Below are 24,803 nucleotides of genomic sequence, written 5' to 3'. Positions count from 1 at the left end.
GCAGTGTGACGTTTGTATATACTGTGTGTGTGGAGCAGTGTGACGTTTGTATATACTGTGTGTGTGGAGCAGTGTAACATGTATATACTGTGTGTTCGTGAGGAGAGCAGTGTGAGATATGTATATACTGCGTGTTCGTGTAGGGAGCAGTGTGACATATGTATATGCTGTACAGTACATGTGGGGGGAGCAGCATATACTGTACAGTAGGTGTGGGTGGGTGTGTGGGGAGCAGTATATACTGTACAATAGCTGTGTGGGGAGCAGTATATACTGTACAATAGCTGTGTGGGGAGCAGTGTGACATGTATATACTGTGTGTGTGTGTGTGTGTGTGTGTGTGTGTGTGTGTGTGTGTGTGTGTGATCTGTATATACTGTATGTATATGTGTGTGGGGGGAGCAGAATGTACTGTATAAAATGTGTGGGCAGCAGTATATACAGTACAGTACGTGTGGTGAGCAGGGTGACATGTATATACTGTATGTGTGGGTGGAGCGGGGACCCGGAGGAACTCACCGGTCCAGCATCTGCTGCAGGGACACACTGCTGTTGGGATCAGACATGACGTCCCCCGGTCTCCTGTCAGTGGCAGCGCTCAGGCTGCCGTCCGCATAACCCCCGGCTAAGTGTCAGCACCTCCCTCTTGCCCCCCGTGTACCGATCACCGGGCTCCGTCACTGCAGGGAGATCACCAGCGCAGAGTCCCCGCACCGTGACAGAACATCCCGTCACGTCACTCCACGCGACGACACGGCGGCCCCGGGCACCGGAAGTGAGGGCAGCAGCTGCAGCGAGGAGGGGGCGTCACAAGGGTGATGATGGGCGAGGTCGGTGCCCAGCGAGCATTACCCTCCTACCCACTACAATGTGTACTGTACAATGCAGAGTGCGTTGGGGGTGCAGGAGCCAGTAGCACCCCGGGGAAGTGTTTTATCACATGCCAAGATGGAGGGAAGCAGGAACAATGATGGCTGCTGGGTCACCTTTATGTGCACCTCCAACTAATTGTTATAGAAGCATAGAGCACCCCCACTTTTCCTGTTGGTGGCATTCACCCATCCTATTGCTCTAATGTGTTTTGTTCCAATTGTAAAGTGCAATGGAATATGCTGCACTATGTAAGAAACTGTTAATACATAAATGTATTCTGACTGAAAGTCTAGAACAAATAAGCAATTAGAGATGACTAAGTAATAATGGGGCCTACACACGGTGCTATTTGTGCAAGGTGAGATTTGAGCCTATACAATGTGTGCTATGCGATTTGGACTGGGGGACATTTACTAAGCAGTAATAAGAGCGGAGAAGGGAGCCAGTGGAGAAGTTGTCCGTGGCAACAAATCAGCACTGAAGTAACATCATGATCTATAATTTGCATACTATAAAATTATACAGAGCTGCTGATTGGTTGATGCGCCAACTTCTCCACTGGCTCACTACTACGCTCTTATCACTGCTTAGTATATGTCCCCCTTAGCGGAATATGCTATTTGAACTACATCTGCTCTTGAATACACTACAATGTACTATGGGGGTAATTCAGAGTTCATCGCAGCAGCAAATTTGTTTGGAGTTGGGCAAAACCATGTGCACGTGCAGAGAGAGTTAGATTTGGGTGGGTTATATTGTTTCTGTGCAGGGTAAATACTGACTGCTTTATTTTTACACTGCAATTTAGATTTCAATTTGAACACACCCCACCCAAATCTAACTCTCTCTGCACATGTTATATCTGCCCCCCCCCCCCCCTGCAGTGCACATGGTTTTGGCCAACTGCTAACAAATTTGCTCCTGCGATCAACTCTGAATTACCCCTTATGTGTGCTGTAGTACAAAAATACCTGCCTGCACATACTATTTTGCCTTGAGATATGGACTAGACGGGAGCATGCATTGCATCGCAAGGGACAATACACACGGTGCTATTTGAACTAGGGGCCTAATTCAGACCTCATCGCTAGGCTGCGTTTTCGTACAGCAGGCGATCAGGTCTAAACTGCGTATACACCGCAAAGCGAAAGGCACGTCGCACGGGTACAAAGCGGATCGCCGCTCAGCGATGGGTTTGTGCAAAGAATCCATTCGCACGGGCGTTTGCAAGGAGGCGGGAAGAAGCCATTTGTGGGTGTCAACTGACTGTTTTTTTCGGAGTGGTTGGAAAAACGCAGGCATGTCCAAGCGTTTGCAGGGAGGGTTCCTGACGTCAATTCCGGTCCCGGACAGGCTGAAGTGTTCGCAGCGGCTGAGTAAGTACTGGGCTACTCAAAGACTGCACAAAATCTGTTTGTACAGCTCTGCTACACATGCGTTCACACAATTGCAAAGCAAAAATACACTCCCCTGTGGGCGGCGACTATGCGGACGCAGGACTGCAAAAAGAACCTAGCGAGCGAACAGGTCTGAATTAGGCCCGGCGCTGGAATCCAGATCGCCAGGATCCCAAACAAACTGCTTCTTAGGTTACTGGACACCATTAGCTCCAGAGGGTTTGATCACTTGGTGCGCCTAGCTGCTTGTTCCCGGAGCCGCGCCGTCACCCCCCTCACAGAGCCAGAAGTCAGAAGCCGGGTGAGTATAGGAAGATCAGAAGACGGCGTTTGAGGTACCGCGCAGCGGTCGCGCTGCGCGCTATGCTCCCACGTATGTACGGCACTGCAGGGGCCAGGGTGCAGGGGGGGGCGCCCTGGGCAGCATTGGACCCTCAAACAGTACTGGCAGAAGTAAAAATAGTGCCTAGGCACTAGTTACGGGACCCCCGCCAGTATAAATATGAAATTTAAGCGGGACTGCAGCGCGCCAAGTAGGGGGCGTGGCTTACCCTCACAGCTCTGACCAGCGCCATTTTCTCTTCATAGAAGCTACAGAGACGCTGAGCCTGGCCTCCCACACTGCTGTACAAGTAACAGGGTGCAAAACGGGGGAGGGGGGGGGGGGGTACAAGTGATTTGGTGCTAATTATTATATGTATAAAGCGCTTACAGGTCTGGGCAGTCGTTTTACTCGCTTCAGTACCGGGATAGGCGCTGGGTTGTGTGAGCTGGCAGAACTCCCTCTGTGTCTCTCTTACAGGCTTTGTTGTGGGTCTGTCTCCTATAGCCCCAGTGTGGTTGTGGGTGTCGGTACGTGTGTGTCGACATGTCTGAGGCTGAGTGCTCTTCCCAGGAGGAGGCTGGAGTAGGGACAGAAAATACTGTGAGAGTGACAGTGTCGGCACCGCCGACGGATGATTGGGTAAATATGTTGAGTGTTTTAAATGCAAATGTGACTCGGTTGACTAAGAGATTTGATAAATCTGAGTCTAAAAACCAGACATGGAGGAAATCCATGGAGGATGCTTTGTCACAAGCTCAGACCCCTTTGGGGTCATAGAAACGTGCATTTACCCAGATAGCTGATACAGATACCGACACGGACTTTGATTCCAGTGTCGACTATAGTGATGCCAGATTAAATCCAAAACTGGCTAAGAGCATTCAGTACATGATTGTGGCAATAAAAGAAGTGTTGCATATAACAGAGGACCCTGCTGTCCCTGATACAAGGGTCTGTATGTATAAGGAAAGAAACCTGAGGTAACGTTTCCTCCCTCTCATGAACTGAACGCGCTTTTTGAAAAGGCTTGGGAAAATCCTGACAAGAAGATACAGGTTCCCAAAAGAATTCCAGTGGCATATCCGTTTCCATTTGGGGACAGGGAAAAGTGGGAGTCAACCCCCACGGTAGACAAAGCTTTATCGCGTCTATCCAAAAAGGTGACGCTTCCGTCTCCTGACACGGCAGCCCTAAAAGATCCTGCGGATCGTAAGCAGGAAAATACACTATTAATCCATTTATGTCACTACAGGGTCGCTACTCAGGCCTGCCGTTGCTTCGGCATGGGTGAGTAGCGCTATTGAAAAGTGGGCAGATAACTTGTCATCTGAGATAGATACCCTAGACAGGGATAGCGTGCTTTTGACTCTGGGTCATATCAGGGACGCTGCAGCATATTTAAAAGAAGTTGTAAGGGATATTGGCCTTTTGGGATCAAGGGCCAATGCCATGGCAGTCTCAGCAAGGAGAGCATTGTGGATTCATCAATGGAATGCTGACTCTAAGAAGGCGATGGAGTCGTTACCGTTTATTGGTAGTGTCCTGTTTGGTGACGACCTCACTGACCTGGTGTCTACGGCTACCGCGGGTAAGTCATCATTTTTACCTTATGTTCCTGCACAGCAGAAGAAATCGCCTAACTATCAGATGCAGTCCTTTCGGCCCAATAGATTCAAAAAAGGACGTGGGTCCTCCTTCCTTGCTGCAAGGGGGAGAGGTCGGTGAAAAAGGTCACAAGCTGTGGCAAGTTCCCAGCAGCAGAAGTCCTCCCCGGCTTCTACCAAATCCACCGCATGACGCTGGGGCTCCTCTGCGGGAGTCCGCACCAGTGGGGGCACGTCTCAAGCTCTTCAGCCAGGTCTGGGTACACTCTGACCTGGATCCCTGGATAGTAGACATTGTAACCCAGGGGTACAAGTTAGAGTTTCAAGACGTGCCCCCTCACCGATTTTTCAAATCGGCCTTGGCAGCTTCTCTTCCAGAAAGAGAGATAGTAAGCACTGCGATACTAAAGTTGTGTCAAAATCAAGTGATTGTCACGGTACCCCCGTCTCAAAAGGGGGAAGGTTTTTATTCCAGCCTGTTCGTGGTCCCGAAGCCGGATGGCTCAGTCAGACCGATTCTAAACCTAAAATCCCTCAATTTCTTTCTAAAAAAGATTCAAGTTCAAGATGGAGTCTCTACGAGCAGTGATCTCCAGTCTGGAGGAGGGGATTTTATGGTGTCGACATAAAAGATGCCTACTTACATGTCCCCATATATCCTCCACATCAGGCTTACCTGAGATTTGCGGTGCAGGGTTTACATTACCAATTTCAGACGTAGCCGTTTGGTGAAAATCCTAGGAGCCGTGGATAGACCAAAGTAATGGCGGAAATGATGGTTCTCCTGCGCAAGCAGGGAATCACAATTATCCCGTACTTGGACGATCTCCTCATAAAGGCGAGGTCCAAGGAGCAATTGTTGAAGAATGTTGCCCTTTCACTGACGATTCTGCAACAACATGGTTGGCTCCTAAATTTGCCAAAATTACAGTTGGATCCAACAACACGGCTGTCGTTCCTGGGTATGATTCTGGATACAGAATTGCAGAGAGTTTTACTTCCAGTGGAAAAAGCTCTGGAAATACAGAACACGGTAAAACAGATTCTGAAACCGGCAAAGGTGTCAGTTCTTCGCTGCACTCGGTTGCTGGGGAAGATGGTGGCGGCCTACGAGGCCATTCCGTATGGCAGGTTCCATGCCAGGGTGTTTCAGTGGAACCTGCTGGACCAGTGGTCCGGGTCTCACCTGGACATGCACCAGAAAATAATTCTATCTCCCAGGACCAGAATTTCACTTCTGTGGTGGCTGCACAGTTCTCACCTTCTGGAAGGACGCAGGTTCGGGATTCAGGACTGGATCCTGGTGACCACAGATGCAAGCCTCCGAGGCTGGGGAGCAGTCGCACAGGGAAGAAACTTTCAGGGAAAGTGGTCAAGCCAGAAAAGCTTGTCTACACATAAACATTCTGGAATTAAGAACCATATACAACGGCATACTGCAAGCAGAACATCTTCTTTGAGGTCTGCCGGTCTTGATTCAGTCAGACAACGTGACAGCAGTGGCGTACATAAACCGCCAAGGCGGAACAAAGAGCAGAGCGGCGATGGCCGAGGCCACGAAAATTCTTCGCTGGGCGTAAAAGCAGGCCTGCGCTCTGTCAGCGGTCTTCATTCCAGGAGTGAACAACTGGGAAGCAGACTTCCTCAGCAGACACGATCTCCATCCAGGAGAGTGGGGTCTTCAGCAAGAGGTCTTTGCAGAAGTGACAAGTCATTGGGGAATTCCTCAAATAGACATGATGGCGTCCCGCCTCAACAAGAAACTTCAAAGATATTGTTCCAGGTCGAAGGACCCTCAAGCAATAGCGGTGGACGCCCTAGTGACACCGTGGGTGTTTCAGTCGGTCTATGTGTTCCCTCCACTTCCACTCATTCCAAAGGTGATAAAAATTATAAGAACAAGGGTTCAGGCGATCCTCATTGTTCCGGATTGGCCAAGAAGGGCCGGGTATCCAGATCTTCGGGAGTTGCTCATAGAAGATCCCTGGCCTCTTCTTCTTCGGGTGGACCTGTTGCGACAGGGGCCGTGCGTGTATCAGGACTTACAGTGGCTGCGTTTGACGGGTTGGAGGTTGAACGCCAGATCCTAGCCCGAAAGGGTATTCCCAGTGAATTCATTCCTACACTTCTTCAGGCTAGAAAAGAAGTAACGGCAAAGCATTACCACCGTATTTGGAGAAAATATGTCTCTTGGTGTGAATCCAAGAAGGCTCCTACGGAGGAATTTCACCTGGGGCGTTTGCTCCATTTCCTACAAGCAGGTGTGGAGGCGGGCCTAAAGTTAGGCTCCATTAAAGTACAGATTTCGGCCTTGTCGATCTTTTTTCAAAAGGAATTGGACTCTCTTCCAGAGGTTCAGACCTTCGTAAAAGGCGTGCTGCACATCCAACCTCCCTTTGTGCCCCCAGTGGCACCATGGGACCTTAATGTGGTGTTGCAATTCTTGCAATCACATTGGTTTGAACCTTTGCGCAAGGTTGAGTTAAAATTCCTTACATGGAAAGTGGTCATGTTGTTGGCCTTGGCGTCTGCAAGGCGAGTGTCTGAGTTGGCGGCTTTGTCTCACAAAAGCCCCTACTTGATTTTCCATGCTGATAGAGCGGAGTTGAGAACTCGTCAGCAATTTCTGCCAAAAGTGGTTTTATCATTTCATGTTAACCAGCCAATTGTGGTGCCAGTGGCTACTGACGCCCTGGCGGAGTTAAAGTCTCTCGATGTGGTTAGAGCTTTGAAGATCTATGTCGCCAGAACGGCGCAGATTAGGAAAACAGTCTCTGTTTGTCCTGTGGGCTCCCAACAAGATTGGGGCTCCTGCTTCTAAGCAGACTATTGCGCGTTGGATCTGTAATACGATTCAGCAGGCTCATTCTACGGCATGATTGCCGTTACCGAAATCGGTGAAGGCCCATTCTACCAGAAAGGTGGGCTCATCTTGGGCAGCTGCCCGAGGGGTCTCGGCATTACAGCTTTGCCGAGCTTTTACTTGGTCGGGATCAAACACCTTTGCGAAGTTTTACAAGTTTGATACCCTGGCTGAGTAGGACCTCTTGTTTGGTCAATCGGTGCTGCAGAGTCATCCGCACTCTCCCACCCGTTCTAGAGCTTTGGTATAAACCCCATGATTCTTGAAGCATCCCCAGCATCCTCTAGAACATATGAGAAAATAGGATTTTAATACCTACCGGTAAATCCTTTTCTCTTAGTGCGTAGAGGATGCTGGGCGCCCGTCCCAGTGCGGGCTGTATCTGCAGTTATTGGTTATAGTTACACACAGGTTGTGTTGAGTTCAGTCAGTTTGTGACTAATGTTGATCATGCCGTTGCATGCGTTGTTGTTGTTGTTGAATGCCATGTTGTACGGCGTGTTAGTGGTGTGAGCTGGTATGTATCTCACCTTTGTTTAAAATAATTAAATAAATCCTTTTCCTCGAAATGTCCGTCTCCCTTGGCACAGTTCCTATAACTGGAGTCTGGAGGAGGGGCATAGGGGGAGGAGCCAGTTCACACCCATTCAAAGTCTAATAGTGTGCCCATGTCTCCTGCGGATCCCGTCTAAATTTACTTTGAGTACATACATTGTCAGATGTGCTAATTTTACACAGTAGAAACAAAAAAAAATACAAAAAAGCTACATAAAACAAAATGATTGCTTTAGGTTAAGAATAATTCAGTACTTGATATCTATTTTCATCAGGGATTTTCAGTTTTGTTTTAGTCACTTTCCTAAAATTTGACGACATTAAATGTCACATTTTAGTCAAATTTTTTAATTTAGTCTTAGTCAAGTTTTAGTCAGTGGATCTTGATGAACATTTTCGTCTAATTTAAGTAATTGATTTAGTCATAGCTTTGCAGTTTTATGATACTGTAACTACTGTCACTGTGTTTTAGTACTGTAGTTAATTAGGTATTAAACAAGTGCACCATAACAGACTCAAATGCTATTTCCTTTTACAGCAGGTAATTATTTTCTGCAAATATTAATTTAAGAATACAATTGTTCTTTAATTAAAAGAGTTAAAACCTTAACCGCCCTTAACCCTACTTAAGTAGTAGTAGTTGATGTTGATTTCACAATCACACATCAAGATGTAAAAAATACTCTACAATTACAATATATACATTCTAATACATGCACATAGTCATACAGATACAAGAAAACTATTATTCTCTTATGACCCAGCCTTGTATGTATGTATGTATGTATGTATAAAAATACAGTATTAATTTAAATAATACAATAAAACACTCGAAATATACAAAACCTGTCTGATACATCTAAGTAGTAAGTAGTATGCATATCATATGCTAATAATAATATTTAGCAGCTAGCTAGCTCAATTGAGTATTCTCATCATGACAAAGAGTTGTTGTGCAGCCAAAAAATACAACCTGGTTGATCCTCAGACTCCTACCTAAGATAATAAGCAGTGGTAGTACTACTACAAAAAATGAAGCTGTAAAGAATGTGGCTGCATATGATCATATGCTAATAATAATATATAGCTATTAAGCAGCTACCTTGCTCAACTGAGTGATTCTCATCATGACAAAGAGTTGTTGTTGTTGTTGTGCAGCCAAAAAATACAACCTGGTTGATCTTCCGGCTCCTACCTAAGATAATAAGCAGTGGTAGTACTACACTGTACTACAAAAACTGAAGCTGCAAATAATGTGGATAAATATTATATGCTAATAATAATATATAGCTATTTAGCTGAACTAAGTGATCTTACAGTTGACGTTACTACTTCTCTCTGTTTAATTTCAGGAAGGCACTTCTCTCTAAGATGACCCTTGTCCTGTTGCAATGGGCCCTTGTCAGGTCCCCTGTTACACTAAACACCCTCTCGGCAAAAGCCTGTGATGTAGGCATTACAAGCAAATCTAGTCAGTGGCTTCAAATTTACATATAGCATGGAGTTCTGGGCCAACCAACAGCCCATCCCATGTTCCAAATCGGAGATCTTCAGAGATGAGAGATCATCTTTGTATTTCCTTATGTCCTGTTGAACACTGGGCTTGGGTGGTTTTGAGACTGAAGATGCTGACTTGGTGGATAAAAACCTAATTAGCAGTCGCTTTACTTCTGAGGGCACCTCTTCAACATCATCCTTCTTTGATGCATCCCCATTATCTTTCTTTAACTGATCATCCTCCACCTGTGTTGTGTGATTTAGATGCATTGAGGACGACAAATTTCTCTTACGTCCTAGAGGATGCTGGGGACTCCGTAAGGACCATGGAGTATAGACAAGCTCCGCGGGAGACATGGGCACTATAAAGAACTTTTAGTATGGGTGTGCACTGGCTCCTCCCTCTATGCCCCACCTCCAGACCTCAGTTAGATCTTGTGCCCAGAGGAGATAGGGTGCATTACAGGGGAGCTCTCCTGAGTTTCTCTGAAAAATAATTTTGTTAGGTTTTTTATTTTCAGGGAGCACTGCTGGCAACAGGCTCCCTACATCGTGGGACTGAGGAGAGAGAAGCAGACCTACTTAAGTGATAGGCTCTGCTTCTTAGGCTACTGGACACCATTAGCTCCAGAGGGAGTCGGAACGCAGGTCTCACCCCGCAGTTAGTCCCAGAGCCGCGCCGCCGTCCTCCTCGCAGAGCCGGAAGATAGAAGCCGGGTGAGTATAAGAAGAAAAGAAGACTTCAAGGCGGCAGAAGACTTCAGATCTTCACTGAGGTAAGCGCGCAGCGGTAACGCTGCGCGCCATTGCTCCCACACACAACACACAAGGCACTGATGGGTGTAGGGGGGGGGGGGGGGCGCCCTGGGCAGCAAAAAACCTCTAGGGCTGGCAAACATACATATATAGGCTACAGAGGCACTATATATCATAACCCCCGCCAGTATTGTAAAAATGAGCGTGACCGAAGCCCGCCAGTGAGGGGGCGGAGTTTGGTCCCTCAACACGGAAAGCGCCATTTTCTCCACAGCATGGAGCTGGCTCCCCGAACTCTCCCCTGCTGAAGACACAGGGCAAAACAGAGGGAGGGTGGGGGGGGGGGGCACTTATTAGCAGTAGTGAGTGTATATAATGTGATTATATGTATTTATATAAAAGCGCTGTTTTATCTGGGAATTCTATTTCCGGTGTCAGTGGCGCTGGGTGTGTGCTGGCATACTCTCTCTCTGTCTCTCCAAAGGGCCTTATTGGGGATCTGTCTCCATATAAATATCCCTGTGTGTGTGGGGTTGTGTCGGTACATGTGTGTCGGCATGTCTGAAGCGGAAGGCTCATCTAAGGAGGAGGTGGAGCGGATGATTGTGGTGTTTCCGTCGGCAACTCCGACACCTGATTGGTTGGACATGTGGAATGTTTTAAATGCAAATGTAAATTTATTACATAAGAGATTGGACAAAGCAGAGTCCAAGGATTTGACTGTGTCACAGGGCCCTTCAGGGTCTCAAAAATGTCCCCAGTCCAAAATAGTAGACACTGATACCGACACGGATTCTGACTCCAGTGTCGACTATGATGATGCAAGGTTACACCCAAGGGTGGCAAAAAGTATTCATTATTTGATTATTGCAATAAAATATGTTTTGCATATCACAGATGACTCCTCTGTCCCTGACACGAGGGTACACAGGTTTTAGGTAAAGAAACCTGAGGTAACGTTTCCCCCATCTTATGAGCTGAACGCATTATTTGAAAAAGCTTGGGAAACTCCAGACAAAAAACTGCAGATTCCCAAAAGAATTATTATGGCGTATCCTTTCCCCTCAAAGGACAGGTTACGGTGGGAATCATCACCCACGGTCGACAAGGCCTTAACACGCTTGTCCAAAAAGATGGCTCTACTGTCCCCGGACACGGCGACACTAAAGGTCCTGCGGATCGCAGGCAAGAAACTACCTTAAAATCAATTTATACACATACGGGGGCTTTGCTCAGACCGACAATAGCATAGGCTTGGGTTTGTAGCGCTGTAGCAGCTTGGACAGATACCTTGTCAGCTGATATTGATACCCTAGATAGGGATACCATTTTATTGACCTTAGGTCACATCAAAGACGCAGGCTTATATATGCTGTGGACCCGCCAATGGACGGGTGATGCCGACTCAAAGAGGCATATGGAAATTTTGCCTTACAAGGGTGAGCTTTTAATTGGGGAAGGTCTCGCGGACCTGGTTTCAACAGCTACCGCGGGTAAATCTACCTTTTTTGCCTTATGTTCCCCCACAGCAAAAGAAAACGCCGCAGTATCAGATGCAGTCCTCTCGTCGCATAAGTCCGGAAGAGGTCGGGGCTCTTCCTTCCTCGCCAGAGGTAAGGGTAGAGGGAAAAAGAATGCCTGCTACGGCCAGTTCCCAGGAACAGAAGTCCTCCCCGGCTTCTACTAAATCCACCGCATGACGCTGGGGCTCCACTGAGGGAGTCCGCTCCGGTGGGGGCACGTCTTCGACTCTTCAGCCACGTCTGGGTTCAGTCGGATGTGGATCCTTGGGCGATGGAAATTGGGTCCCAAGGTTGCAAGCTGGAATTCAAAGACGTGCCACCCCGTCGATTCTTCAAATCGGCTTTACCAACGTATCCCCCAGAGAGGGAGATAGTGTGGGCTGCAATTCGAAAGCTGTGTCTACAGCAAGTGATTATCAGGGTTCCCTTAATGCAACAGGGAAAAGGGTACTATTCAACCCTATTTGGGACAACCGAAACCGGATGGCTCGGTCAGACCCATTCTCAACTTAAAATCCCTGAACCTGTATTAAAAAGGTTCAAGTTCAAGATGGAATCGCTCAGGGCAGTGATCTACAGCCTGGAAGGGGGGGATTTTATGGTGTCACTAGACATAAAGGATGCATACCTTCATGTCCCCATTTATCCTCCTCATCAAGCGTACCTGAGATTCGCTGTACAGGCCTGTCATTTCCAATTTCAGATGTTGGCGTTTGGGCTTTCCACGGCCCCAAGGGTTTTCACCAAGGTAATGGCGGAAGTGATGGTACTCCTGCGCAGGCAAGGAGTCACAATTATCCCGTACTTGGACAATCTCCTGATAAAAGCGAGATCAAAGGAACAGTTGCAGAAAAGCGTGTTGTTCTCCCTGAGAGTGCTGCAGCAACATGGCTGGATTCTAAATCTACCAAAGTCACAGTTGGTTTCGACAACTCGACTGTCTTTCTTAGGCATGATTCTGGACACAGAACAGAAGAGGGTTTTTCTCCCAATGGAAAAAGCCCAGGAACTCCAGAACAGGGTCAGGGACCTGTTAAAACAAAAAAGAGTGTCAGTCCATCAATGTACTCGAGTACTGGAGAAAATGGTGGCGACCTATGAGGCCATCCCCTTCGGCAGGTTTCAGGCGAGGACTTTTCAGTGGGACCTACTGGACAAGTGGTCCGGGTACATCAGAAGATAACCCTGTCCCCCAGGGCCAGGGAGTCTCTCCTGTGGTGGCTGCAGAGTGCTCATCTTCTAGAAGGTCGCAGGTTCGGCATTCAGGACTGGGTCCTGGTGACCACGGACGCGAGCCTCCGAGGATGGGGAGCAGTCACACAAGGAAGGAATTTTCAGGGACGGTGGTCAAGCCAGGAGGCTTGCCTACACATCTACATACTGAAATTAAGGGCCGTTTACAACAGCCTACGACAAGCGGAGAATCTTCTTCGCGACCTACCGATTCTGATTCAATCAGACAACGTCACAGCTGTGACTCATGTAAACCGCCAAGGCGGTACAAAGAGCAGAGTGGCAATGGCGGAAGCCACCAGGATTCTGCGGTGGGCAGAAAATCACGTAAGCGCTCTGTCAGCGATATTCATTCTGGGAGTGGACAACTGGGAAGCAGTCTTCCTCAGCAGACACGATCTCCATCCAGGAGAGTGGGGACTTCATCAAGAAGTCTTTGCAGAGATAACAAGTCGTTGGGAGCTTCCTCAAATAGACATGATGCCATCACGCCTCAACAAGAAGCTTTGGAGGTATTGCGCCAGGTCAAGGGACCCTCAGGCAGTAGCGGTGGATGCCCTGGTGACACCATGGGTGTTTCAGTCGGTCTTTGTGTTTCCTCCTCTTCCTCTCATCTCAAAAATATTGGGAATCATTAGACTGAAAAGAGTACTGACAGTACTCATTGTTCCAGATTGGCCTCGAAAGGCCTGGTATTCAGATCTTCAGGGGATGCCCACAGAAGATCCGTGGCCTCTTCCTCTAAGAGAGGAACTGTTGCAGCAGGGGCCCTGCGTGTTCCAAGACTTACCGCGGTTCCATTTTGATGGCATGGCGGTTGAACACCGAATCCTAGCGGAGAAGGGTATTCCGGAAGAAGTCATCCCTACTCTGAAAAAGGCTAGGAAGGAAGTGACGGCGAAACATTATCACTGTATCTGGAGAAATACTCGTTTTATGCAGGTGGGGGTGTGTTCTGCTCTCCCTCCAATAAATGTTCTCTATGTGTGGAGGGATTCTATCCGTGCAGCCTAGGTCCCAGGGGTAGGAATTCTTTTCAATTATTCCTTATTCTGACAGAAAGGAGAAAAGGAACCTCCGGCGCTACTGGATAGGTTGTAAATCGTTATTGAAAAACTTCAGTGGTGTTTTATGTATAAAGAAAAATATTTTTATTTTGATTTACATGAGTAAATATGGGTATGTAAAACAACAGTACTAAAAAAACATTAATATAATCAGTAATATAAAAAGTGGTTGTTGTTGAAACCTGATGCTATCTATAACTGCTTATTGTCAATGTGAATTAAATATGAATACATGTACTGTACATAAAAAAATTCCTTAGAAACACATAGATTCAGAGTGTCATTAATCTCAGTTGCATGTGAGACGGTTCTAAAAACTGTGAACACCATGCAACTGTGATTCCTTTGAGGTTACTTACAAAAGGTTTGCAGCAAATACAGATTGATACATTTCTGACACAGTGTTCTAAAACAGAATACAGGTGGATACTGTTGCTGGAATGTTTCTCTGTTAAAACTCTTTAGAGTGCATGCACAGTCTAGTTAGAGGGGGAGAGCTGTCTTTCCGTTCCTAGGATTTCTGTAATGTCGCTCCTGTCTCATGTGAAGAGTGGTGTCTTTTAATGTTTGTTAGCGGCTTTTAACTGATGCAAAGAACTCACATATCTTCGTCCCCTACGGGACTGGTGGGCTCAGTTCCGAGCGGTGGCGGGTCGTGTGCGCCTTTTTCCTCCGGAGCCGCGATGTTACTGCAGGCGCCTGCAGTGCTGATCCTCGTGGAGCTTGAGCGGCCGGCGTCTTCCAGGGGGGTCAGGATCTCCGGATCTGAGGCGGGTGTCAGGGGGCGTGGTCCAACGCGTTTCACTCGGCTAAGGATGCCGTGCTTCATCAGGGACTGTGTAATGCCGTGTCCTTCAGGTTTCCTTCTTATAGGGTCCAGTCTCTGTTAATTGGTTGGCCCAGCTGTCAGTCACATAAAGTTCTCCCGTTCTGGGTCCATTGTTTCAAAATGATTTGGACAGTTGCAGTATTTTTGACACTGACAGTTAAAAATAAGTATAAATAAGATGTGAAATGAAAATACAAATAAATACTGATTCGGACAGTTGCAGTATTTTTGGCTACTGACATAAATATAAATAAGATGTGTAATGGAAATAAAAATAAATATGGAATAAATATGGAGTGAATATGAAAAGTTACATTATTTTAAACACATCTGTAGATGTGTTTCTCCTTTAGGTGTTCGGTATTCCTTTTCCTTACGTTGTTTGAAATTGGCAGGGGTATCCTTTATGTGTGTTGGTATTCCTCTTTGGGGGGGTGTTCATTTGTATAACCCAGAATGTTTTGTATGCATTATATTTGTCATAACGCATTTAGAATTTTGTAGAATATTGATAAAAATAAAAATAATAATAAAATTAAAATAAAGATAAAAATAAAAAAGTGGGATGAGGGTAAATGAAAAGTAAATAATGATAGTAATAATAGTAGTGAGAAAATAATATAAATAAAATTAGAATTAAAGATAAAAATAAAATAACAATAAAAATAAAATTAAATAAATAAAAATAATAATAATAAAAATAAAATAATGATAATAAAAATTAAATTAAAATTAAAAAAGGAGAAATGGGCATATGGTTCTTCAAGTGTGGCTTGGCATTGTCTCTGTTGTGGTATTTGGAAGAGCTGCATTTAGATGCTTATGTTCGGATGGGTTATTTTGTGTTAGATAGTGTGTTTTATGAAAAACACCTATATTTTTTTGTACTGTTATGTGTATTTCTTTATTATTGTTTTTCCCTTTATTCTCCTCGCTTTTTTCTTCTCTTTTTTCTCCTTTGTTCCCTCCTTTCTTCCCTTTTCGCAGCTACCTGGTTAACCATTTTCCACTCCCTAGGCATCCCTACCAATTCCTCGCGTCATTCTCACTACCTATATGTGCCCTGCTAATGATACTGTACCTAGGTTTCGGAAATGGTCCCCCATTTCTTACTTGCTAGGCCCACTCAATTTAACTTCCAAGTTCGGAACGGAATTGGGTGGTATGTGGGTGGTATGACAGTATCAAATGCATATGGCTATTTCTGATAGTGAGGGCACAATTTCTTGGCTGGGCGCCCACAGAGCAGGTCAGTCTCCCAGGAAGCTGCTGAGCTCAAAGTCGATGTTGAGCCCTTTTGGGGCTAGGGTTTGCATATTGTATATACATTTGGTCTCTTCCTTGGACATGATCTTGATGTAGTCTCCTCCTCTCCATGGCATTTTTACCTTCTTGATTGCTATAAAATTGAAAAGTTTTCCATCATGTTTATGTACTTTCCTAAAATGGTCTGGAACGCTGTAGGTTTCTATTTCTTTTTCGATGTTCCTGAGGTGTTCCCCTATCCTTATTTTTAGGCTCCTTGCTGTTCGTCCTATGTATTGTAGATTGCATGGGCATGTCAGTAAATAGATAATTCCTTTTGTGTCACAGGTGATTTTTTCTTTTATTTTGAATGTTTTCTTGTTTGTGTTTGACGTGAAAGTTGTTATGGGTTTTGTGCTCCTTGTATTGGATGTCTTGCATGCTTTGCATTTTGTGCAGTAATAGAACCCTGGGGAGGTGTCTTTGAGCCAAGTTGTTTCTGCATTCTTGTTTTCTGGTGTATAGCTGGATACTAGTTCTTGTTTGATGTTTGGTGCTTTTCTGTATATTATTTTTGGTCGGTCTTTTATGAATTCTTGAATTTCTTCATCTTTTCTAAAGATAGGTCAATTCCTTTTGATTATTTTCTCCAAATGTCTGTACTGACTGTTGTAAGTTGTGATAAATGTTGTTTCTTTAAATTCTTCTGAGTTCTTTTCTTTGTATTTGAGTAGGTCTTCTCTTTTGATTTTGTCTCGCCGTTTCTATTGATTTCTGGACAGTCTCTTTGTTGTAACTTCTTTCAATTAATTTTTCTTTTAGAGTTCTGGTTTGTTCTTCAAAAGTTTCATTATTTGAACAATTCCTTTTGATTCTCTTGAACTGTCCCCCAGGGATTCCTTTTAGCCAATTGTTATGGTGATTACTTTCAAACACAAACAAGAAAACATTCAAAATAAAAGAAAAAATCACCTGTGACACAAAAGAAATTATCTATTTACTGACATGCCCATGCAATCTACAATACATAGGACGAACAGCAAGGAGCCTAAAAATAAGGATAGGGGAACACCTCAGGAACATCGAAAAAGAAATAGAAACCCAAGGCGTTCCAGACCATTTTAGGAAAGTACATAAACATGACGGAAAACTTCTCAATTTTATAGCAATCAAGAAGGTAAAAATGCCCTGGCGAGGAGGAGACTACATCAAGATCATGTCCAAGGAAGAGACCAAATGGATATACAATATGCAAACCCTAGCCCCAAAAGGGCTCAACATCGACTTTGAGCTCAGCAGCTTCCTGGGAGACTGACCTGCTCTGTGGGCGCCCAGCCAAGAAATTGTGCCCTCACTATCAGAAATAGCCATATGCATTTGATACTGTCATACCACCCACATACCACCCAATTCCGTTCCGAACTTGGAAGTTAAATTGAGTGGGCCTAGCAAGTAAGAAATGGGGGACCATTTCCGAAACCTAGGTACAGTATCATTAGCAGGGCACATATAGGTAGTGAGAATGACGCAAGGAATTGGTAGGGATGCCTAGGGAGTGGAAAATGGTTAACCAGGTAGCTGCGAAAAGGGAAGAAAGGAGGGAACAAAGGAGAAAAAAAAGAGAAGAAAAAGGCGAGGAGAATAAAAGGAAAAACAATAATAAAGAAATACACATAACAGTACAATAAAATATAGGTGTTTTTCATAAAACACACTATCTAACACAAAATAACCCATCCGAACATAAGCATCTAAATGCAGCTCTTCCAAATACCACAACAGAGACAATGCCAAGCCACACTTGAAGAACCATATGCCCATTTCTCCTTTTTTAATTTTATTTTTATTATTATTATCATTATTTTTATTTATTTATTTAATTTTATTGTTATTTTTATCTTTAATTCTAATTTTATTTATATTATTTTCTCACTACTATTATTACTATCATTATTTACTTTTCATTTACCCTCATCCCACTTTTTTATTTTTATCTTTATTTTAATTTTATTATTTTTATTTCTATTTTTATTTTTATCAATATTCTACAAAATTCTAAATGCGTTATGACAAATATAATGCATACAAAACATTCTGGGGAATACAAATGAACACCCCCCCCAAAGAGGAATACCAACACACATAAAGGATACCCCTGCCAATTTCAAACAACGTAAGGAAAAGGAATACCGAACACCTAAAGGAGAAACACATCTACAGATGTTTAAAATAATGTCACTTTTCATATTCACTCCATATTTATTCCATATTTATTTTTATTTCCATTACACATCTTATTTATATTTATGTCAGTAGCCAAAAATACTGCAACTGTCCGAATCAGTATTTATTTGTATTTTCATTTCACATCTTATTTATACTTATTTTTAAATGTCAGTGTCAAAAATACTGCAACTATCCAAATCATTTTGAAACAATGGACCCAGAACGGGAGAACTTTATGTGACTGACAGCTGTGCCAACCAATTAACAGAGACTGGACCCTATAAGAAGGAAACCTGAAGGACACGGCATTACACAGTCCCTGACGAAGCACGGCATCCTTAGCCGAGTGAAACGCGTTGGACCACGCCCCCCTGACACCCGCCTCAGATCCGGAGATCCTGACACCCCTGGAAGACGCCGGCCGCTCAAGCTCCACGAGGATCAGCACTGCAGGCGCCTGCAGTAACATCGCGGCTCCGGAGGAAAAAGGCGCACACGACCCGCCACCGCTCGGAACTGAGCCCACCAGTCCCGTAGGGGACGAAGATATGTGAGTTCTTTGCATCAGTTAAAAGCCGCTAACAAACATTAAAAGACACCACTCTTCACATGAGACAGGAGCGACATTACAGAAATTCTAGGAACGGAAAGACAGCTCTCCCCCTCTAACTAGACTGTGCATGCACTCTAAAGAGTTTTAACAGAGAAACATTCCAGCAACAGTATCCACCTGTATTCTGTTTTAGAACACTGTGTCAGAAATGTATCAATCTGTATTTGCTGCAAACCTTTTGTAAGTAACCTCAAAGGAATCACAGTTGCATGGTGTTCACAGTTTTTAGAACCGTCTCACATGCAACTGAGATTAATGACACTCTGAATCTATGTGTTTCTAAGGAATTTTTTTATGTACAGTACATGTATTCATATTTAATTCACATTGACAATAAGCAGTTATAGATAGCATCAGGTTTCAACAACAACCACTTTTTATATTACTGATTATATTAATGTTTTTTTAGTACTGTTGTTTTACATACCCGTATCTGGAGAAAGTTTGTATCTTGGTGTGAAGCCAAGAATGCTCCTACGGAAGGTTTCCACTTGGGCCGTTTGCTCCACTTTCTACAGACAGGAGTGGATATGGGCCTAAAGTTAGGCTCCATTAAGGTACAGATTTCGGCCCTGTCTATATTCTTCCAGAAGGAATTGGCTTCTCTCCCAGAAGTCCAAACTTGGGTAAGGGGAGTGCTACACATCCAGCCTCCTTTTGTGCCCCCGGTGGCACCAGGGGACCTTAACGTAGTGTTACAGTTCCTTAAATCGCACTGGTTTGAGTCTTTTCAAACAGTTGAATTGAAATTTCTCACTTGGAAAGTGGTCATGTTATTGGCCTTGGCATCTGCAAGGCGGGTGTCCGAATTGGCGGCTTTGTCTCACAAGAGCCCCTATCTGATTTTCCAGGTGGATAGAGCGGAATGGAGGACTCGTTCTCAATTTCTACCTAAGGTGGTTTCGTCTTTTCACATGAACCAACCTATTGTGGTGCCTGTGGCTATGGGGGACTTGGAGGACTCCAAGTCCCTGGATGTAGTCAGGGCCTTAAAAATTTATGTAGCCATACGGCTAGGGTTAGGAAAACAGAGGTTCTGTTTGTCCTGTATGCAGCCAACAAGGTTGGCGCTCCTGCTTCTAAGCAGACTATTGCTCGCTGGATCTGTAACTCGATTCAGCAGGTTCATTCTACGGCTGGATTGCCGTTACCAAATTCGGTAAAGGCCCATTCCACTAGGAAGGTGGGCTCTTCTTGGGCGGCTGCCCGAGGCGTCTCGGCATTACAGCTTTGCCGAGCAGCTACTTGGTCGGGTTCAAACACTTTTGCAAAATTCTACAAGTTTGATACCCTGGCTGATGAGGACCTTGCGTTTGCTCAGTCGGTGCTGCAGAGTCATCCGCACTCTCCCGCCCGGTTGGGAGCTTTGGTATAAACCCCATGGTCCTTACGGAGTCCCCAGCATCCTCTAGGACGTAAGAGAAAATAAGATTTTAAACCTACCGGTAAATCTTTTTTCTCCTAGTCCGTAGAGGATGCTGGGCGCCCGTCCCAGTGCGGACTAAATCTGCAAGACTTGTATATAGTTGTTGCTTACATAAGGGTTATGTTACAGTTGGAATCGGTCTTTGACTGATTCTGTTTTTTGTTCATACTGTTAACTGGTTGCGTATATTCCAGGTTATATGGTATGATTGGTGTGGGCTGGTATGAATCTTGCCCTTAGATTAACAAAATCCTTTCCTCATATTGTCCATCTCCTCTGGGCACAGTTTTCTAACTGAGGTCTGGAGGAGGGGCATAGAGGGAGGAGCCAGTGCACACCCATACTAAAAGTTCTTTATAGTGCCCATGTCTCCTGCGGAGCCCGTCTATACCCCATGGTCCTTACGGAGTCCCCAGCATCTTCTACGGACTAGGAGAAAAAGATTTACCGGTAGGTTTAAAATCTTATTTTTTCAGCTTCTGACAGAAGTTCACTGATTCCATCATCTGTGTTTTCAAAGAGTGCATGTATAGCAACTGTTGGGTCAAGAAAACAAGCAGCGGCTGCAAGTGGAGAGAACTTTGTCTAATTGGGAAATAGGAAGCAGCTGAAGCGTTATTCCAGGTTCACTTTCATTTCATCTGCCAGCACATGCAGGTCTCTGTGAGCTGATACAAGAGAGAACTGAGAGAGGTGAATAATCAAGTCCAGTGAGGCTGGCACTATCAAAGACAGACACTGTATCACTTTGAAGTGTTTTTGTGTGGTCAGCAAAGAGACAATACCAACTCATATCATCTGCAACATGGACCACAGAATCCTTCACCTGAAGAAGGCGTGAAACCATTAGAAATGTGCTGGACCATCTTGTCACACAATCTTTAATTAAAATAAGTCCACAGAGCTGGCAAAGTTTCTCCATTGCAACTGAAGGACCTGTGAAACTGACAACTGCTTTCACCTTTTCCAAGAGACGGGCAACAGAGACTTCTTTGTGGACCATGTTGACGACTAACTGCAATGTGTGAACAGAACAGGGTGTCCGCTCCATAATGCCTCCATAGCTAAGAAAAAGACCACCAAGGACAAAGTACTTTATTATTATTAAAAAATAATTGTATATACTTTTTATTTGACATGTAATAAATCAAATAGGCTTACCTTGCCTCCTCACTTTCATGTTCTCCCTTACTCTCATCATCCTCTTCAGAATCTGCAGAGCTTATTTCATCTTCTTCCAGTCTGAATGCAGCGACCATGTTGCTCCCATTATCTGTGATGACTGTAAGAATCCTGTTTTCTGGTATTCCCCACATTTAAGTGCACTGGTGAACACAAGCTTTGATGGAATGAGCAGTATGTGGATGGAAGATCTCCTGGAGACAAAGTAGTATGTGTTTAGGTTGGTTTTGCACAATGCAAAAGTAACATGCACTTATAGCAAGGTACGAAGCAGTCAGTCCATTGGTTGTCCAAATGTCTAGACCAATCGTTATGTTCCGTGCACTGGCTACTCGATCTTTAAAGAAAAAAAAAATGTCATCCTTATAAATTATATCAATGAAGTTGTTCATTTTGATTTTCTTAGGGATGGTCAGCCTTCTGTCAGCTGCCTCCATCATGCAAATGAATTCTTTGTCCTCTACTGTCCGGGCTGGCAGACCACTACCACCTATTCACAAGGCTAGAGCTCTCTCTTTAGTTTGTTGTTCATTTGCTTCTGGATGGCACTTTGAAGCCAAAGCAATCACATTTGGTAGAGTTGTTTGTTGTTTTCTCTGACGTCCTAAGTGGATGCTGGGGACTCCGTCAGGACCATGGGGAATAGCGGCTCCGCAGGAGACAGGGCACAAAAGTAAAAGCTTTAGGATCAGGTGGTGTGCACTGGCTCCTCCCCCTATGACCCTCCTCCAAGCCTCAGTTAGATCTTTGTGCCCGGCCGAGAAGGGTGCAATCTAGGTGGCTCTCCTAAAGAGCTGCTTAGAGTAAAAGTTTTGTTAGGTTTTTTATTTTCAGTGAGTCCTGCTGGCAACAGGCTCACTGCATCGAGGGACTTAGGGGAGAAGGAGTGAACTCACCTGCGTGCAGGATGGATTGGCTTCTTAGGCTACTGGACACTAGCTCCAGAGGGACGATCACAGGTACAGCCTGGATGGGTCACCGGAGCCGCGCCGCCGACCCCCTTGCAGATGCTGAAGAGAGAAGAGGTCCAGAAATCGGCGGCTGAAGACTTCCCAGTCTTCTTAAGGTAGCGCACAGCACTGCAGCTGTGCGCCATTGCTCTCAGCACACTTCACACCAACGGTCACTGAGGGTGCAGGGCGCTTGGGGGGGCGCCCTGGGCAGCAATGAAAGTACCTATGCTGGCTAAAAATACATCACATATAGCCCCTGGGGCTATATGGATGTATTTAACCCCTGCCAGATTGTCAGAAAAACGGGAGAAGAAGCCCGCCGAAAAGGGGGCGGGGCCTATTCTCCTCAGCACACAGCGCCATTTTCCCTCACAGAACTGCTGGTGGGAAGGCTCCCAGGCTCTCCCCTGCACTGCACTACAGAAACAGGGTTAAAACAGAGAGGGGGGGCATTTTTGTGGCGATATTATTACATATTAAGATGCTATAAGGGAAAACACTTATACAAGGTTGTCCCTGTAAAATTATAGCGTTTTGGTGTGTGCTGGCAAACTCTCCCTCTGTCTCCCCAAAGGGCTAGTGGGGTCCTGTCCTCTTTCAGAGCATTCCCTGTGTGTGTGCTGTGTGTCGGTACGTGTGTGTCGACATGTATGAGGACGATGTTGGTGAGGAGACGGAGCAATTGCCTGTAATGGTGATGTCACTCTCTAGGGAGTCGACACCGGAATGGATGACTTATTTAGGGAATTACGTGATAATGTCAACAAGCTGCAAGGTCGGTTGACGACATGAGACGGCCGGCAAACCAATTAGTACCTGTCCAGGCGTCTCAAACACCGTCAGGGGCTTTAAAACGCCCATTACCTCAGTCGGTCGACACAGACACAAACACGGACACTGACTCCAGTGTCGACGGTGAAGAAACAAACGTATTTTCCATTAGGGCCACACGTTACATGTTAAGGGCAATGAAGGAGGTGTTACATATTTCTGATACTACAAGTACCACAAAAAAGGGTATTATGTGGGGTGTGAAAAAACTGCCTGTAGTTTTTCCTGAATCAGATAAATTAATTGAAGTGTGTGATGATGCGTGGGTTTCCCCCGATAGAAAATTAAAGGCGCTCACACGCTTATCAAAACAAGTGGCGTTACCGTCTCCAGATACGGCCGCCCTCAAGGAGCCAGCTAATAGGAGGCTGGAAAATATCCTAAAAAGTATATACACACATTCTGGTGTTATACTGCGACCAGCGATCGCCTCAGCCTGGATGTGCAGCGCTGGGGTGGCTTGGTCGGATTCCCTGACTGAAAATATTGATACCCTTGACAGGGACAGTATTTTATTGACTATAGAGCATTTCTATATATACGAGATGCACAGAGGGATATTTACACTCTGGCATCATGAGTAAGTGCGATGTCCATGTCTGCCAGAAGATGTTTATGGACACGACAGTGGTCAGGTGATGCAGATTCCAAACGGCACATGGAAGTATTGCCGTATAAAGGGGAGGAGTTATTTGGGGTCGGTCCATCGGACCTGGTGGCCACGGCAACAGCTGGAAAATCCACCTTTTTACCCCAAGTCACATCTCAGCAGAAAAAGACACCGTCTTTTCAGCCTCAGTCCTTTCGTCCCCATAAGGGCAAGCGGGCAAAAGGCCAGTCATATCTGCCCAGGGGTAGAGGATCGGAAGAAGACTGCAGCAGGCAGCCCCTTCCCAGGAACAGAAGCCCTCCACCGTTTCTGCCAAGTCCTCAGCATGACGCTGGGGCCGTACAAGCGGACTCAGGTGCGGTGGGGGGGGGGGGGGTCGTCTCAAGAGTTTCAGCGCGCAGTGGGCTCACTCGCAAGTGGACCCCTGGATCCTACAAGTAGTATCCCAGGGGTACAGATTGGAAATTCGAGACGTCTCCCCCTCGCAGGTTCCTGAAATCTGCTTTACCAACGTCTCCCTCCGACAGGGAGGCATTATTGGAAACAATTCACAAGCTGTATTCCCAGCAGGTGATAATCAAAGTACCCCTCCTACAACAAGGAAAAGGGTATTATTCCACACTATTTGTGGTACTGAAGCCAGACGGCTCGGTGAGATCTATTCTAAATCTGAAATCTTTGAACACTTACATACAAAGGTTCAAATCAAGATGGAGTCACTCAGAGCAGTGATAGCGAACCAGGAAGAAGGGGACTATATGGTGTCCCTGGACATCAAGGATGCTTACCTCCATGTCCCAAATTGCCCTTCTCACCAAGGGTACCTCAGGTTCGTGGTACAGAACTGTCACTATCAGTTTCAGACGCTGCCGTTTGGATTGTCCACGGCACCCCGGGTCTTTACCAAGGTAATGGCCGAAATGATGATTCTTCTTCAAAGAAAAGGCGTCTTAATTATCCCTTACTTGGACGATCTCCTGATAAGGGCAAGGTCCAGAGAACAGTTGGAGGTCGGAGTAGCACTATCTCAAGTAGTTCTACGACAGCACGGGTGGATTCTAAATATTCCAAAATCGCAGCTGAATCCGACGACACGTCTGCTGTTACTAGGGATGATTCTGGACACAGTCCAGAAAAAGGTGTTTCTCCCGGAGGAGAAAGCCTGGGAGTTATCCGAGCTAGTTAGGAACCTCCT

At 45.4% G+C, this 24,803-nt stretch overlaps 1 protein-coding gene across 1 annotated transcript in view; it reads right to left on the bottom strand.

The window, feature by feature from the left end:
* The window catches only part of MARCHF5 (membrane associated ring-CH-type finger 5), a 211,247-nt gene extending 210,306 nt beyond the window's left edge, over positions 1–941 (bottom strand). Inside the window, exon 1 of the mRNA XM_063962041.1 lies at positions 520–941. Within this exon, the coding sequence (XP_063818111.1) occupies positions 520–566 (47 nt within the window). The 5' untranslated portion in view covers positions 567–941. The remainder of the gene's footprint in view (positions 1–519) is intronic.
* Between the last annotated feature and the right edge of the window lie 23,862 nt (positions 942–24,803).

This window comes from Pseudophryne corroboree, chromosome 3 (genome assembly GCF_028390025.1).
Source record: "Pseudophryne corroboree isolate aPseCor3 chromosome 3, aPseCor3.hap2, whole genome shotgun sequence".
Classification (NCBI taxonomy): Eukaryota; Metazoa; Chordata; class Amphibia; order Anura; family Myobatrachidae; genus Pseudophryne; species Pseudophryne corroboree.
The sequence above is the reverse complement of the archived record's forward strand: the minus strand, read 5'-3'. Positions and strand labels throughout refer to the sequence as shown.